Below are 18062 nucleotides of genomic sequence, written 5' to 3'. Positions count from 1 at the left end.
CTGTTGTACAACCTTGTCATAAATCCTATACGTCCTAATCCTATCCTATACCTTTAATCTATACTGTCAATCTTATACATCATAAAAACAGGGTCACTAGCAATGAATGTGGTGAGCATTTTTGGGTTGGAAGCAAGGAGTTAAACTCAACCAAAGCAGCAGACAAAAATCAAACAAGCAAAATAATGCCGAGAAACAGCAGCAACAGTGCAGCAGCAAGGCCAAGGTCCTTAATTGAAGTGTACACTGCCTACGGTGCATTGCTCAAAAACTGATGACGATGTGACCAAAATATGTATGAACCCCCAGTGCCCAGAGGCCAAATGGAGACAACAGCCTGGGCTTGGAGAGCTTTCTGGATTCCATAAACACTTATTAAAACATATGGTGCTTTTAGGTAATCAGCCAAAATTCCCGCAGCTTCCATCTTCCTTTTACCTTGCTCTAAATATTAAAGTGGCAGAAGACCTATTTGGGGAAAAAAAATATGTAGATTATTACTATTTCAGGTTGATTTACTTAATTACTTAATAAAATTGACTGTGATTAAACCAAGCGAGTTATGGTGAAAATGTCAAAAATCATTAAATAAAGGTTAATGTCTAAGCCTACATCAACCTGTCCTGTGTGGTTTTATAACCAGATTTGAACATGCTGTACCATAACTCTCATCTCTCTGATTCTCCATGTACGACCCCCGTAGCTCCACCAATGAATTTATACCAATGTGATGTGCATCACATATTTATGTTTACAATGCTGTCTTTGATTAGAAAATAATACACAAAATAAGCAATGAAACAAACACCTGTGAATGTACTTGATGAAGACTATTTGATTTTCTATAGAATATAGTGTATAGACCCTGCACATTCATACACATAAATATTGAACACAACATTCAGACAGAACACAGGATAACAACCTTTTATCCAGATTTGTCCAATATTGTTTATCTTTGAAGGAATACAATTTAGGGCATAGTGTTTAATTTTTGTTTACTTTTAATATTTTATGATTACATATATCCTTGAGAAGAGTGACAGAAAACAATGGTCCAACTTCAGCAACCTTAACAGTGTTCAAAAACAAATTGGAGAATTTTGTTCAGAAAACCTTTAATAGTAGAATTAGAATTAGCATTAATGACATAGTTCAATAAATATTTTGTTTATATACAGATACAGCAGAAATTATACATTCCTTTTTTCATCAAATTGCTCACATTTCTGTACAAGCCAAAAATATCTGCCATTGTATTTATATCCATGCAAAATATTCAGTGTTTTAGATTTAGAAATAAAAAATAAACAGGATTTTGCTGAACTTTTTGCCTGCCTTGAAGTGCACTCTTGGAATATGAGAATTAGCAAATTAAGATGTGCACTTGGTGCCAACCCACACAAAATAAGCATGTAAACCAAAATTAAGGCCATACCAACTTGTGCAAAAATAAAACTTTCCCTTTGAATCACTCACAGATGTTCAAGAATGACCATGCCTTTCATTGAGTTCACTCACAATTGCTTAGATAGCTCATAAGAAAAACAACAGAAATTATGCCGTAAAAATAGAAAAACAAATCATGCCTAATAAATTCATTATTTAAAGAACTGGTGCAGATATTTAATTGACAATTAGAAGTATTTATGATGCCTCCAAAATTTAGCCTCCAAAATTGCATATGATACAGTTCCTCTGATCTCAATCCAGCATTGGGTTGCTATAGAAACAATGAACTTGAGTAGTCTTTAAAAACTTTAAGCATTGGGGACAAGAGGAGTTGAACCAGTGTTGCCATGGTAATCCAGTGGGCATTCTAGCAGGCCGATCATGTCACTTGTGACAAGCAGTACTTATCAGTAAAGCAGTGGTGTAAGGAGCTCTGTCGCTCAGGAGCTCTTTCGCACAGCGTCCGCCTTGCTGTTCAAGAATATAACCTTTGTTTGTCTTGGACCCTCTAAACTCTGATGAGATGTTCTTTTTCTCAAGCATCTCCTTTTCAAAACAGAAACAACATAGCCTGTTGTACCTTAGATGAACAGAACAGTTCATCATAGGGATGAAATAAAATCAGGTGGATGTAGCGATGAAACATTTAACTGTTGAATTCCATCCGTACCTCAAAACACTAATGCATTCAATGTTTACAAAATCCTGGGACCCTCAGTATTGCTGCATGTTAGACTAACACAGCTCCCGTATACTAATGCTACCCTGATAATTAAGTACTTTTAGTGATGTGACAATATTCAAACTGAATTTGGGTAAATGTAGCTTTCCTGCCTCTTTCAACTTAGTCTGAGCTATAATCCCAATGCTTTATACATGTTAATATACTGAGCAGAAGAAGGCTCAGTGAAAGGGTTGGGATTATTATGAGATGTATAATGCCAGTATAAAACAGCCCTTCAAATTTTATATCATGTTATTGGACATAACTTAGTTACAATTACTTCATGATATCTTTAGATTTGCCAGTGATCATCATGTTGAAAATATTTAAAGTGTATGTTGAAAGAGGAGTATCATTGAAGGTCTATTTTTAGAAGGGAGTTAAGATCATTTTGTTGCTATGGATATACTATTCTCCATCCACTTTTTTCCAACAAATGGAACAAAATGAAAGTACGTTTTTTTTCTGTGTTTGGATGGAATACAGAAATGTATGGACACAACTGTGAAGTAAGCAAAGCTTAAGAAATTAAACATATTGAGCATACTGTAGTTAAAAAGGATCTCCCATCAAGGCAATGACAATAGCAAAGTAGTTCTTTGGTTTTGAAAATAAACCAACCGGGCAACAAAGCATAAGTAAAACTGGCAAGTAATGATATTGCACTAAAATGATTCTAAGTATGCCAACATGCTACAGATGCTACCTGAAATATTTAATGCAATGCCAAAAGAAAATAAATCTTCAAGAAGATCAACAAGATCTTCTTAAAATGAAACAGGAGAACTTGAAGAGAAAAATAGACACTTAAATAAATAAATAAATAAATAAATAAATAAATAAATAAATACATTTTGAATGTCAGCTGAGACACTGCCTTTTTTAATTTTAGCTGAATACATTATAAAATTAATTTAGCGCTATAAGGAGTGCATGTTTCCAACTTTTTTTCTCTTTAAGTAAACAACCTGTAACAATGTAACAATCCATGCACAAGGTGGTTGGGTCAGATTTTGAATTCAACCTACATAGACTGCTGTAAAAAAAAAAGAAAAGTAAATAATAAATAGAACAAAAAATATATTGTCCATGCATAGTTCAACTGAGGTGTCTTTGACGTCTGATAATAAATGCTACTCTTAGAGGACCAGATGAGTTGGCATAATTATGTATGTGAGGCATAACACCAAACCTTAAAAGGCCTCCTTGCTCCTATATTTTCAGATATAAGAACTCTGATGTTTTGGATTAAAACTTGATGGCACATCAATCCATAAAACCCCATTTGGGATTATCGGCATGGTAAAGCTGAAAATAATTGCATATATAATATATTATTTGCATAGAGAAGCCTGGTGAAAAACAATTACATAAATGAAAGCAATGGATTCTCTACATACACTGTAAGATGAGAGTTCTTCTATGTCATTGGTTGAATACTTTGTGTTGATTGATTAGACTGTTTAAATTGGTATACATCTGGCTGTAATCAATGCACTTTTATATTCCTTATAGAGAAATGCATTTCTGAAGACTACTGTTTTCAAACACTGGCTCAGTTGCTCTGTCATCAAGTTTAAAAAAAAAAAATGACATTGACAGGTTCTTGTCAGGGTACTGTACATTAATGTAATGTATTCAATGACAGTGGGGTTAAATAAAGGATGGAACTCGACCTTTTAGAAAGATCACTTGCTTCTCGGCCTCCCTTTTTCTGTTCCTCCAGAGAATGACAGGCTCTCAAAATGTTTACGTGAGCAGCACACGAAAGGTCGCCAGCGGAGCGTATGGCAGAACCGCCGGGGTGCAACAAGTTATTTTATTATTCCCCTCAGGATTGTAATCAATGATTTGATATTAATTTCACCATACGTATATATGTTTTTCGTCCTTTTTTTTTCTTTTTTTTTGTAAATACGAAATCCGTCAAAAAATAGGCATATGAACAAATCAATATAACAGTGAAAGGAATGTGGTGTGAGGAGTGTATTTTTTTTCTCTTCAGTCAACTCCAAGAAGTTGAGAAAAAAAAAGTATTACAGCAACATGATGTTTACTTGGCACATAAATCAATACTAATATGTCATCGAGCAGAAACATAAAGGAAAGGTAAAGGAACACAGCTTGTATAAACAGTATTCTTTTCCACTTGCACGTGTCATGTTCCCGTCATTTATATAGAAGTGGAGTCAACCTCATGGCATCCAAGATTCAGGGAAAGCTTTGACAAGTGCTTGCAATACACATATTGTAGCGCAGTGAGCAGTAGGAGGACCCAGTGGTCCTTGCATCGTATCTTTTATGGAAGCACCAGACTGCCTTAGAACTTTCAAAACCCCTCGAATTCCAGCGACCTTTCCTGGAAGAAATTAGTTTTTTCTTGTCTTTTTAAAGATAGATATGTGATATATTACAGTGCTGTATGATTCCCCCTCCCATCGTTATAATGCAGAGTATGTCTTCCAGTTGCAAAAAATACTGTCTCACGTGAACATCATATTCCTTAGAGGAGATATTCAGCGGTCAATTAGTTCAGATGGTCTCTGTATTTGCAAAAGTCTGTTTACTCAGTCATTTTGTATTTTCTTTTCTTTATTTATTTTTTTCAGTAAATATATTGCCACATTCATGATATCATGCATTTGACTGCATTGCTATTGCACAGGTCCAGTTATTCAGAAGAGGGGGGGCGGTGGGGGTTTAGGATTAGATTTAAAAAAAGAAGAAAGGGGAGAAAAGGAAGTACCTCTGCTGAAAGGGCCACCATCGAAAGCCAGTGGTGCTGTAGAGAAAGAGGAAGAGCAGGAAAGATGGAAGTGGTGTGGAGTGTGATGGAGTGCGTTGGCCATGTTTTTCTTCTTCTTCTTCTTCTTCTTCTTCTTCTCCTTCGTTGTCGTCTTCATCATTCTCCATCTCTTATCTCTTCTCACCCTCTTCTCACTGCCCATATATGCTTACTGCTTATGGACATCCTCAATGCGGATGATCTTGTAGGTGATCCAGTAGAAAATGTTAAAAATGAGGAAGACCATGGGGAAGGCCACACGTGACACCGTGTCGATTCGTTTGGCTCGGCCGATGAAGAGCTTGCGCATCTCCTCCACGGTCTTCTCGGGCGGGTTGTTGGAGGCCGGCGCGTTGTTGTTGTTACCCTTGATGGCTATGCCGTCTTTGGCCTGCAGACAGGTGGGCCCCATGCCGTAGGCAGCGAAGCTGAAGCGTCCCTCACCTGCCTCGTCCTCCTGCAAAGACAGCACAGGCCACAACCAGTCAGTCTGTAAGCAGCCTACACAGTCAGACTAGCATTTGTGGGATTTTTCAGATCTCTGTTAATGACCAAAACAAGATTAACATTTAGTACAGTAGTCCTCCTAACAAGGTGGAATTATAGCCATACTCTGTCTTATTTCTATGGACCCATTAACCCATTGACACTTCTGACTTGACACAGACTCATTATGATAGTTGTTGTACACGGAGTAACTAGTATCTCTCGGAATCTACCTAGTTTCCTATTAATATGTTGCTGTAGATTTACATATCTGAATCTACTATCAGCTGAAGTCGTATAAACAAAGCAACAAAGAGGCTGAAGGACAATCTACTGTCCTACAACAGAACTGCAGACCTGTCTAGTCTGACTATCTGAAAAGCATTCTCTATTCACAGCCTTCCCCTGCAGCCTAGGTAGGGGGGGCTCTAATTCACAGTCTGTATCCTATCAGGGGCAGATCCAGGCCAGACCACTTTGCCTCCTGGGAAGTGAGCCCAAGCGGACCGCCTGTTCGAGTGACAGACCCCCTTTAAACAAACGCTAATGTGTTATTAACATTCAAGCTGTTCGTTCACCTTTTGCTCACCTGCCTACAGCATCCAATGCAATCCCTGGGAATTGCCGCTAAATGTCTACACAGTTTTGCAGCCTTCTCCTCGCTCTCTCCACCTTCAATACCCTGGTTAAGTCTGGAGCAATCAGCCCCCCCCCCCCCCCCACCCAATTCTCTACCTGTTTCTGCCTCCAGGGACAGAGAACAGCACCGCCCAATACCCCTTTCATTTGTGAGAGTCCCCTTCTGTACAATTTTGAACCAGTCGGCCCCCGCGAAACAATTTCCGTGAGAGCCTCCTGCCCCGGCCTCGGCCTTGTCGAGACACAGCGACCAAATGGAGAGTCTGAAGTTATTACTGAGCTCTAACTGCACCCATTTCTAACATTCTTTCACCACCATCACCTTCTCGTTTACCTCCACTGCTATTACCTTAATTGCAACTGCAGTGCTGATGTACAAGGTGGCTTGGAGCTCAGGAGATTTGTGCAAAAGCCAGTCCCTCCATCACATACACACACGGCCACACACACACACACCTTTATGCTCACCGTTATAAGATAAAAAAAAAAATCTAATGTCAATATGCAAAGCTTTCAAATCTGCTGACCCTCGTCAACCTACTCCTCCCACCCTTCCTCAAATATCCATTCCCAGAATCCAACCGGATTGATCTATTGACCGCATAAACTAAGCCGTATGTCTTTGTATGGATTACACGTGTTTGTATGAATTTATTATTGACCCCCTCCCCCCCCAAGGTGTGATGCACAGTCAAATGCTGAGGTCAGTGTGCTTCATCCGCGGCTGTTTTAATGAAGTGACCTTGTTGCCTTGAACAGAGCCCAGCTTTCTGAGATTCAGCAGATGCTATATTCGATTTCCCATCTTAATGTCAAACCTAAATGGGCCAAACTGAAAGCCGCAGTTAATTACATTTCAGTGGCGATGGAGATTTTGCTTTAATTATGGCTTCCACTGCCATCAACCCCCCTCCAACCTCCCCGACTCATCCACCCCACCCTTCGCCCATGAAAATGGAATTGGAACAGGGATCTTTATCTTCTCTTACTGCTGGCCTTAAAAATTTAAGGTGCAAACATTTAACATGACCCGTCCACTGTAGCAAATGAAAATGGCTAGAGGGTGGAGAGAGAGAGAGAGAGAGAGAGAGAGAGAGAGAGAGAGAGAGAGAGAGAGAGAGAGACAGCTTTGATTCTGGAGGATCGGCCATTTTACTTTGCAAGGGATCCATTTTTAGACACTTTGTCCTCTTTCTGTCCTTGTCTTTGTGCCATCCCATTTATAACTGTTAATGTGTGTGGAAAGCTGAATGGAGGAACATACAAGGATGGGATAGGGAAAAGGGGGTGGAGAGATGTATGCACGTGTGGCTATTGTGTTAAGAGACAGAGAGAGAGAGAGAGAGTGTGTGTGTGTGTGTGAGAGAGAGAGAGAGAGTGTGTGTGTGTGTGAGAGAGAGAGAGAGAGAGTGTGTGTGAGAGAGAGAGAGAGAGAGTGTGTGTGTGTGTGTGTGTGTGTGAGAGAGAGAGAGAGAATGATAAGTGGGCGGAGAGCTCATCTTGTGTCTTGTGTTTTTTTTCTCTTGTGTCTCTGCATGTAGTTGTATGATGCCGTGCCGGGCACTACGACCTTTCGTCGTCCTACAGTGAAACGGACGAGCTCTGCGTGTGTGTGTGTGCGCTCGTGTGTGTATTAAAGATGCTCCACTTTATTCGCGGCGGGGTGAGATTAATGTGGCGTTGCGGCGACGTGAGCAGAAGTGCTAAAGAGGTGCTGAGCTGCGGTGTCGCGTCCTCCCTGCATCTCTCTCTCACACACACACACACACACTCTCTCTCACCGCCTGATTCATTACCAGCCTCCCTAATTAAAAACCCTACTCTAATGCAGCCCTGCATGCGTATGTGCGTGTGTGTGTGTGAGACGAATGTCTATGTGTGTGTGTGTGTGTGTGTGTATTTGTGTGTGTGCTATGTGTATGTGGGAGGAACCATTCGCGCCCAAATGGTGGTCTTACATTTGTGTGCAAATGATGAAAAATGGTTTGTGGAACCATGTCACGGTATGTGTGCGAGAAAAAGTGAAGCATGAACTTCACATGCACAACTACCACTGTGCATGTGAATGAGCAAATGAAGCCTCAATGTAAATATGTGTGTATTCGTCTATTACGGTGTAGATATGTCCACTCATTTCCGTGTATGTGTGTGTGTGTGTGTGATTTGGGTGGTGAAGGTAATGTAGGGGATGGACATCAGGATGCAGCACACTCCTGCATTTGCAAGTCAGAGAGGTGATGTCTCACACGACAGTCAGGACCTCTGAACGGCCTCATCCATCACGTCACTCCCTCCTGATTGATGCATTTATATCTCTTACTTTAGCCATATGATCTGATTAATGTTTCTGACTAGGAGACATCCTAATGCAGGTCAGATTGGGGCATTTTACATTCAAACAACATCTTCAGATGAATTACAGTTTTGTTTTTTTGTATTGTGTGCATATGTTTTTGTTTTTCATGTTTTGAATTTGTTTGCCCTGTAAGTCTGGGTGCATGTCATATTTAAAATATCTCCTTGATGTTGCTGTTATGTGAGGACTGTGCCTTAATCAGTGTTCTGTTATCACTGGTTTTTTTTTTTTCACTGTGAAATTGAATCAGCTAGGGGTGATGAGACTGTACGGTGATAAAGGGAGGTAAGGAGAGGAGAAAAACAAAATATCAAAATATATTTGGTAATGTACAACGCGGTCTATTAAAATCTTCGAGCTCAGAAAGAACATGGATTAAAAGCAAACACCACCGCCTCATGTGCAACCATGTAATCATAATGAAGTCATGTAATCAACCATGTAATCATAATGAAATCTCCCCCACACACACACACACATCATTGTCATGCTCTGCCAAGTCCACACGAGCATGTACACATATCTGCATCTGCGATCGGTAAAAGCGAACTAGGTGACCTGACAAAACAAAGGCAGGAATACAACACTGACAAAGCTCCCCATATACCCCTTCCCTGCATCGCTTTTAAAACATTACGCTGCTCGATCCCGTCTCGCTGCACACAAGAGCCCACGGTGCAACTTAGTTATCGCTCTCCGAGCTTATTTACATTGATAATCCTCAACGCTTATCTCCTCTGCTTACATAGAGCCAGTCCACTTCTGCAGCTGGAGGGCAGGTAGAGGAGATGGACAAAGAGAGAAAGCAAGAGAGAGAGAGAGAGAGAGAGAGTCAGGGAGACGGACAAGGGAAGCGACGACACTGTCCCTGGTGACTGGCTCTCCTTAAGCACTGATCATCCGTCATGAACTGATTACTGCGGATCAATCAGAGGCTCCCTAATAAGCTCTTGTCACTGGCTGCGAGATGGCGGCTGGCTGGCCGGCCGGGTGCAGGGAGAGATGTGACAGGACTGGAGGGGCCACTCTTGTCTTGCTCGTCCCCCACCAGCCTACTCCTGGGTTATCAGAGCCTGGCGTGGCGTTACAGCAGAAGTGGTGTAGCTACGGCGATAGCAGCACGGCACAGCACAGCTGCAGCCTCAGTCCCACGGTGTGTCTAAAACAAGCCTTCCCCTTCCAGCAGTCACCGTGACCCCCAGTACAGAGGCAATTAAAGCCCAGGACATTAACATTAGTAGACATTAGCTAGAGAGAGGGAGAGAGAGAGGGAGTCAGGGAGAGGGAATGATAAGAGTTAGAGAGAGAAACAGACAGAGAAAGAGATAATCTGAGAAAGAAAGGGAGTAAGGGGGAAATAATTGGTTTGATTCTATTTTTTCTGTCACTTACATTGTCATTTTGGATTGCCATTTTTGTCAAATGCAAGGTTTATTATTTCAGCAGATTATGTGTGGGGTCTTTTGAGGTCCATTTTGGCTGTGCTGTAGTTCACATTTGGGCGTATCAGTGTCAACTGCAACACATTATCCCACATTGAGTTACTTTGGACAAATTCACATTACAGTAATTAGCCAGCAAAGAAATGTAAGATTTTGTTACATTATCATGACTGTTAACATCTTGACTGATTCCAGACTGTTTGGCTAAAGATAGTGCTGCATAGCTTTGTTCCCTACAGGCTTTATTCCCTTTTTTCATGTCACATCTTTCTCTTCACCTCTCTCTCTCTCTCTCTCCCCACTCTTCTGTCACTGCCCATCTCAATAAATCTCCCTCACTACCTCTCTCTCTCCTTTTCCTCTGTCTTCCTCTCTCTCTTTCTCTTGCCATCTACCTCTCTTCTTTCCCTTGCAGTCTTTCTCTCTTTTCTCCTCCTGTCTAATTATCTCTCTCTCTCTCGTTCTCTTTGCAGTCACTCCCCGGCCGTCCCCTTTGCCTTGCCCTCCGTGTTCCCACTAGCGCCAGTAGGGGGAATCCTTTGTCTGCTGCCCAGGAGCTGGAGTCCTCTGAGGGGGGAGCTGGCTGATGCAGACGGGTGGTCAGGGGCGGTCGGTCGATGGCCACGGCAGCGCCAGTGCTAGTGCTCGGGGTTTGTTTTATTGTGTGGTGCAGGGACGTGACAGCTCTCCGCTGCAGCATTTGGGCTGAATGATAGCCCCTCAGAGCCGTAATGGAGGACTGTACCACTGACTGATAGCCCGGGAGAGCCGTAATGGAGGACTGTACCACTGCTGTGAATCACAAGGGCCTGTGAGGCTCATTACTGAGCTGTAGCACTGCGACTGTGAGCATGGGTGAGGAATCCAGTGGTTGGTACGACACTTCTGGGGTTAAGCTATGTGTCGTTTGTTACAGATAACCAGGAATATTTCCCATACATTTTTCCCTTCATGAGTGTATGAGTGTCTGTGTGTGTGTGTGTGTTTTGTAGGATGAAGGTGATAACTGAAAAGAAGCCTGGCAGCATGTTGAGATTTCAGCATGATCGGTCAGTAAGTCAAAAAGAGAACACCACACACACACACACACACTCACATACACACAGGAATATGTACACACACACTTCCCCTTGCATGCACACACACACACACGCACGCTCACTAACACACAGACGTACAAACACAAACATATACACACACACACACACACATAAACACAAAAATATGTACACACACTTCCCCTCGCATGCATGCACACACACACACACACACACACACTGACACACACCACACACAGATGCACAAACAAATACACACTCAAACACACAAAACCAAAGGCTGAACATGACAGGAATGCCAACGCTGCATGACTCTCTCTCTCTCTCGCTCATTTGTTCCCTAAGGAGATTGTTGTTATTCCCCCATCTCTCTCTCTCTCTCTCTCTGACAAAAAAGGATTAGTCTGCATTTCTGCACAAAAGAGAGAAAAAAAAATGCAGACTAATATTTAATCATATCTCATTCATACGACATAATTTGGAATCTCTGAAACGCTGGAGGGGAGATCAGGTCACGGCCTACAAACACGAAGGGATTTGAGCCTCCGCTTCCCGGCTTCTAAACCACATGGCACTATGGCTGCTGGAGCTGGTGTATATGTGTGGGCATCCCATAGCCATGACTTACCTGGAGACCGAAAGCACTCGGGACTAATCTAGCCACATCAACCACACCTGTTACACATGCCCCTCAGGGGTAGATGGGGGAAGTAGAGAGGATAATCGGATTTCAGATTTAGAGTTGAGTTTTTTTTGTTGTTGTTGTTCTTTCTTTTTACTCTTCAAATTGCATAGAGAATGTACATACTCAGTCTGCATCCCAGCACGTCTCAAGGGGAGTTTGCATGTGGGGCAATTTAACTGAAATGATGGACAAAGTGCAAAGTCTGGGCAAAAAGCAAAGATGAACTAAAGCTAATTTAATAACTTGGCTATAATTGCTAATTTAATAATTTAATACTGGTAGTTTGAGCAAGACCCTAAGTGCAAACATGGGTAGGTAAGTGCAGTGTTCCCACATACCACACGATAGCTTTAGTTCATGCCCGAGACACTTTGCTGGTGTCTCCATTTTACACTCTTCCACTTTTGCACATCATTTAAACTAGGACCCCTAAAGTGTTTACCAATGTCAAGCAGCTCTACCCTGTCCGTTTCTCTTTTAGACATGCAATGACTTCATATCTAGTATCTCCATTTATTACAGTGCTCTGATTCTTTGCTTGTTCTCAGTCAATGCTATGGCAGGTCCACTTATGGATGAGCTCTTACTATCTCTTCAGGGTGGCTGTTGCCTCCCCGTTTGGTGATATGACTCACAATTGATTTGAAACTCGCTGGACCTATAACAGTCATTGATTTGACACTTAGGGACCCTTTGGGAATGTTACAGCCCCAGCAAGCCTGTAAACAGAGAGTTACTGAGGTAGGAAGGGGGTGGGGGTGTCGGAGGAGCAGGGTCAAGATCAAAGTTCAAATACAATCCGTGAGAACTGATGATGGCTCTCTGCATTCCCCAGCCCCTGAAAAAAAAAACCTTTAGATTATTAACACAACGTTTCGACCAGAGGTCTTCGTCAGGTATCAAAAGAGAGAACTCTTCCATTTAATTTTGTTTTGTATACAAAAACAAAATTAAATGGAAGAGTTCTCTCTTTTGATACCTGACGAAGACCTCTGGTCGAAACGTTGTGTTAATAAACCACTCTGGGAGCTTATAGAAACAGTGTGCGGGTATCTTTTTATTTTTCAAGAGTTCTCTCTTGACCATCAGACGCTCTATAGGCCTGATTAAGCGACAGGGCTTCAGACGAGACCTTCCTCCAAGCTGGCCCCAGTGCTGAAATATTCACTCCCTGTGTGTTTAGCAACCACTAAACGCAAACACAGGAACATGAAAGCCCACTGAGTTTTTCACTCCACTGAATATTTAACCTTGTTGAATATTTAAGAGTATCTCTGGGCTTACATGATGTCTGGGGAATGAAAGAGAGAGAGAGAGAGAGAGAGAGAGAGAGAGAGATTAGGGAGAGAGGTGTTTGACTGAGGCATGGAGTTTGTGTATGTGCGTGCGTATGTTTGCATGAGAGGAAGAGGGAGTGTGTGTGTGTGTACATTTGTGTCTTGCTTGCGTGTGAGGCGCTGGTTCACCTTGAGGTGTCTTCTCCTTCTCTGGAAGCGGAGCAGCTCCTTGTGCTGTCGGGCGATGAAGTTGACGGCGGCGTACTCGAGCAGGGCCGAGAACACGAACAGCAGACATACGGCCATCCAGATGTCGATAGCCTTCACATAGGACACCTGCGGGATGGGGTGGCGTGTGTGTAGGAGAGTGGGCGAAGTTGTGGTGGGGGGGTAAAGGTGAAGATGGGCAGATGGAAGGATTGATGGATTGATGGGTAGGTAGGAAGGATGGAGGGGAGATCAACAGGGTTGGCACAGGGGGTAGAGAGACAAACAAGATGGCGGACACGGGCCGAACGTGCCAGCTCCATCAGCTGAATCACCCGCGTGTCTGCTCAACCTCAGCTCAAACTGATGAGTCATGTCCAGAGAAGAGCTCAGAAGAAAAAAAGAAGTGAAGAAGAGGAAGAAGAAGAAGAAAAAGAAAAAGGAGGAGGAGAGGAGGAAAAGAAGAAAAAAGAAAAGAAAAGCAAAAAAAAAAGTTTTCTAGATGGGATTATGGCAGACCGGAATCCATCATGATCCATAACGCCCCAGAGGTATTTTCTCCATACAGCTGGCAAGGTATGAAGCCAGACTACAGCACTTAACTCAGTACAGAACATCAAAAGGTTTCTGAATAAGTCACATATATTTTAATATTTAAAGTACAACTGTCTCTGAGTACCTCCTGCTAGGCCCTCAGTATTTTTTCTGTAAAACAAGAGCTAAATTACCCAGATATCTCAATGACTTTCCGCACATGGTTGCCTGGACAGGACGACATACTCAGAAGGTCTTCACATGACGGACACAACAAAATGGCATTTGTTTTGGACTTGGCTGGTCTGTCAAACTGGAGGACACTCACTCTGAATTACAAATCATTGACCAAAAGGTGGCCTGAATGCGGGTGAAGTGGCATTTCAAAAGGCATGGTTCGGTTCAGGAGGCGCTGTGAGTGGAGATGATGCAAGTCAAGCATTCGGAATCAACACATTTCTCAGCTAGACCACCTACGCCTTGGAGAGGAAGTCCCCGGAGAAGTGTTACATGTAACAGCAACTTGACATATGAATGCTTACATCATCCTTTCCTATTACATAACAAAGATACAAATTTTAGACGAATTGGTGAAATTATCATAGCTATTACCTATAAATCACTGATTAACATTATTAATCTGTCAATCATTTTATAGTCATAATAAATTACTTAACTTATCTATCACGTGAATGCAATAGATATATCATAACTATCCCGCCGTGAACTTGTACAGCCGATCAGTCATTATAAATTACATAATCTAAGAAATTGATTTAGTATAGCATGTGAAGGCTATAGCTATACCATGTATATCCTTAAGTGAACTTGGAAATACAGAGGGCATGGACTATGCTATATATATATATATATAAAAAATATTATTAAAAATATTGTTTGCGTGATGCCCCGTGTGCAGTGGGCACGGACAGAGAGCCGCTAATGAATGCAGAAGTGTCAGCATAGGGTCTGAATCACCATCCGCCCTGACACCAAAACGTCCCCCACACCACACACACACACACTGGTGCAGTCAGCCGCACATGTGCGTGAGTGTGTGTGTGTGTGTGTGTGTGAGAGAGAGAGAGCACCTTCATTCAGCCGAGTTGCGCAATCATCATTGTGACAGCCGAACGGCAGAGGACTCACAGTTCAGTGGCTTCATTTTCAAACCACATGAATCACCTAATGTCAACAAACAAAAATATATAAATAATAATAATAGTAATAATAATAATAAATAAAAACAAGGCAGTGAGTCTCCCCTGGACGTAATTACACTTTTCCAGCCACTCACGCAATCACTCCACTTAATCCTCTGTTCCACAGAGACAGAGAGAGAGAGAGAGAGAGAGAGAGAGAGAGATGTTTCGTGTCCAGAGTGAGAAGTGCTACTGTGTATTCACCTTCAGGACATGTTATCCACATCAAACAGAGACCTATAATGATTGAAGATGGAATGAAAAGTTATTTTCGTTTCCTCTCCCGTGTGCTCATCCGAGCCACATGAATTAGACAGTTGTCATTTGTCCCCACCACAAATGATTTTTGTCATACTTTTTTTTCTTTAACTATTCCTTGAACTGTAACAATAGGGTACTATTTGTCCTCAAAGCCTGAGCACACAGCATAAAAGAAAGATTTATCAGCAATCAATAGACAGTTGAAAAGCAATCAGTCATGATTCATAGAAGAGAGCCATTGTGTAACAATCGATATGCACCAAATCAATTTTGCATTAACTGACATGCAAAATTAATCACATTTAGGGATTGCTTCAAATGGGAGCCAATCCATGTTAGACTTTGATGGGATCAGAGTCTGACCGTTGTTCTTATTCATCACTGATGTCCCTAACACCGTCCACTCCACTGCGTTTCTGTGTGTTTTGTGCTGACCACTGATTGTGAAGTAATATAGGACCTCCTGCGGGTTAACCATCCAATTGTTATTGCATAAGCTTTGAGCATTGATTGGAGGCTTTATTGATGGAAGGTGGGACAGAGGTGGCCATTGTTCTTTGTTTCCTTAGAAGAGTAATTTGTTGCATGTCTGTTAGCTCGATTAAGAGCAACTAGTGCTGTTAGCATCCTTTTAATGGGTAACTGCAGATCCTCTCACCAGTCAATAACAATGGAGGAAACCATAAATAGGAGCTAATTAATATGAAATGGTTTGAACTCTGGTACCGAGGCATGACTGTCCAGCATTCTCTTTCTTATTTGGGTCAGTTCTGGTGGATAGTCATGCATATGGATAATGAGGGTTTCAATTAATCAATAGATACTTTAGATTATCTGATTATGTGTCTCACTGAATTATCTAAAAAAAACAAAAGAGTAAAATAAACATACCACTTCATGAGAAATTGTAATTTATAAAAATCTGCATCAACAATGGCTTGTTTTATGGCGTACTCTGCAATTCAAATTTCAAAATCAATGTTTAATCTTTTAATCTGTGAACATTAAAAGTACACTATGCACGTTTAGGTATAGCTACTGTAGAGCTCCCTCTAGAGTTGCAATATATTTATATTTTTTACTCTGCTGTTGCAAATAGCAAACTTCTTGTGACTCACCCCCCCCAAAAAAATACTTTTGTTGTGGAGGTGAAGGATCTAAATATCTAAAAAGATCTTTAAAAAAAAAAACAAAAAAAAAAAACTCTCCAAAGAGCTATATCTATTGACAAGGTAATGTTTCAAGGTAATGCATAGCTATGCTAGGCTAACTAATTATCTATTACAACTTCGTTTACCATCAACTTGGCTTCGTAAAGATTATATTAAGGTGAAAATCTTGTATAGTGTACCTTTAAAGAATAATCACTAAACAGGAACATATGCTTGAGATGTCAAGCTCATGTCAACATTGGATGTTGACACACACTTTACATCTGGTTGGGGATATCCAACAAATCTCCTAGCACATAACTTGAAAACGTAGTTTATGGATATGTTTTACTCTGATGATATGGAAAAAAATTGCTGCACCAGCAGTTTACTCTAGTACTCTACTGAGAGTGCTGAGAAAGCTACATGAAAACCAACATGAAACATTCAACCTGTGAGATAAATGAACAATTATTAAACTCAATAAATATTTGATCATCAATTATAAGTGAATTTATCAAAATATTCAATATTACCGACGACCTCTGACGTCCTCAGTTAAGTCTTCCATTATTCCAACACACATAGAATCATACCCTTTTCCAATGAGATTTAATAAGGTCAGTGATGACCATAGGCAGGATAATGATTCATTGTTCCACCCAGGCTACTGCCTTTGCTTCTGGCCAGGAAGGGCATGCAGTCCCAATGTTAGAGGTGGAAATGGCAAACAGATGCTCGGTGAATGGCCACAGCCACATCCAAGGCACCAGGTAGGCCTACCACCAGGTCAATGTACCGGCTTAGTCTGTACCGCCTGGATGCTCTTCATGTCATATTAAGGTTTCAGTTTTTTTTCAGTGCAAGGTCTAGGGTTGATATGATTGGGGGTCATTGTCACATTGAAAGGTTTGCTGTTGTGGCAGCCAGGTGTTTGGCTGACATGTCCTTGTGCTTAGCGGAGTTAATGATGCTATTGATCTTAACAAGATCTCCGGGGACCATACCAGCAAACAGCCTCGTAACACCAGTGATCCAGTACCACATCAACCAGTTAGATCCACGGCTCATTTGTGCATCCCTATGTTAGACACACACACACACACACACACACACACATACACACACACACACACACACGCCAGTGTGCATAGTCCATCCAGACATTGCCAAAGTTACTTGGCAAACTCTAGGGGTGACAATTCGTTTTTGTCCTCAGTAAAGTGGCACTTTTGGCAACCCTTCCCAACAGCAGATTGCTATTGAAGAGTAGCCCCCAATGACGAAGGCAACCTATGCAGAGCGTAATCTGTAAAAAACATTTTCTGACCCTCCTTGGATCCTGTATTCAAAAGGCACCTTCTGGATACATGTTGATTTACAACTCCCAGCCAACTCATTTTAAGCACATTTATGAATATTCAGCTATAGAAATTTTAGTCTGTCCACATTTGCACCCGCTTTGATATGCAAAATAGAATGGAAACTCCCAATATCAAGCGATAAGCTGTGAACAGCTGTGGGTTGTCAGGACAATGTTAAGAGAAACAATGAATGCAATCTCAGCAAATGTGCAAACCCTTTCTATCAACTTCAGTTACACTATTTCCTTCGTTAATCAGTTTTAAATCGACTTCTAAGAATTTGGAGCGTTCCACTCTGGACTGTTTGAATGGTCAAAAATGCATCAGAATGTTGGATGGAAACTCAACTACTTCCAATCCTTACTGTATGTCCAGACATCCTGGACGACATTTAGATGTTTGACCTCAGACATCACAGAAATCCTTCCACCAGTTCACC

The 18062-nt window shown here is 41.6% G+C and overlaps 1 protein-coding gene across 2 annotated transcripts in view; it reads right to left on the bottom strand.

Annotated features, from left to right (window-relative positions):
* Positions 1-986: 986 nt before the first annotated feature.
* Positions 987-18062, bottom strand: part of glra1 (glycine receptor, alpha 1) — a 44926-nt gene continuing 27850 nt past the window's right edge. For both annotated transcript variants that reach the window (XM_048231020.1, XM_048231021.1), the window contains 2 exons: positions 13094-13240; positions 987-5418 (listed from right to left, as the gene is read on the bottom strand). In XM_048231020.1, the coding sequence (XP_048086977.1) occupies positions 5131-5418; positions 13094-13240 (435 nt within the window). In that variant the 3' untranslated portion in view covers positions 987-5130. The remainder of the gene's footprint in view (positions 5419-13093; positions 13241-18062) is intronic.

This window comes from Alosa alosa, chromosome 21, assembly GCF_017589495.1.
Source record: "Alosa alosa isolate M-15738 ecotype Scorff River chromosome 21, AALO_Geno_1.1, whole genome shotgun sequence".
NCBI classification, from domain to species: domain Eukaryota; kingdom Metazoa; phylum Chordata; class Actinopteri; order Clupeiformes; family Clupeidae; genus Alosa; species Alosa alosa.
The sequence above is the reverse complement of the archived record's forward strand: the minus strand, read 5'-3'. Positions and strand labels throughout refer to the sequence as shown.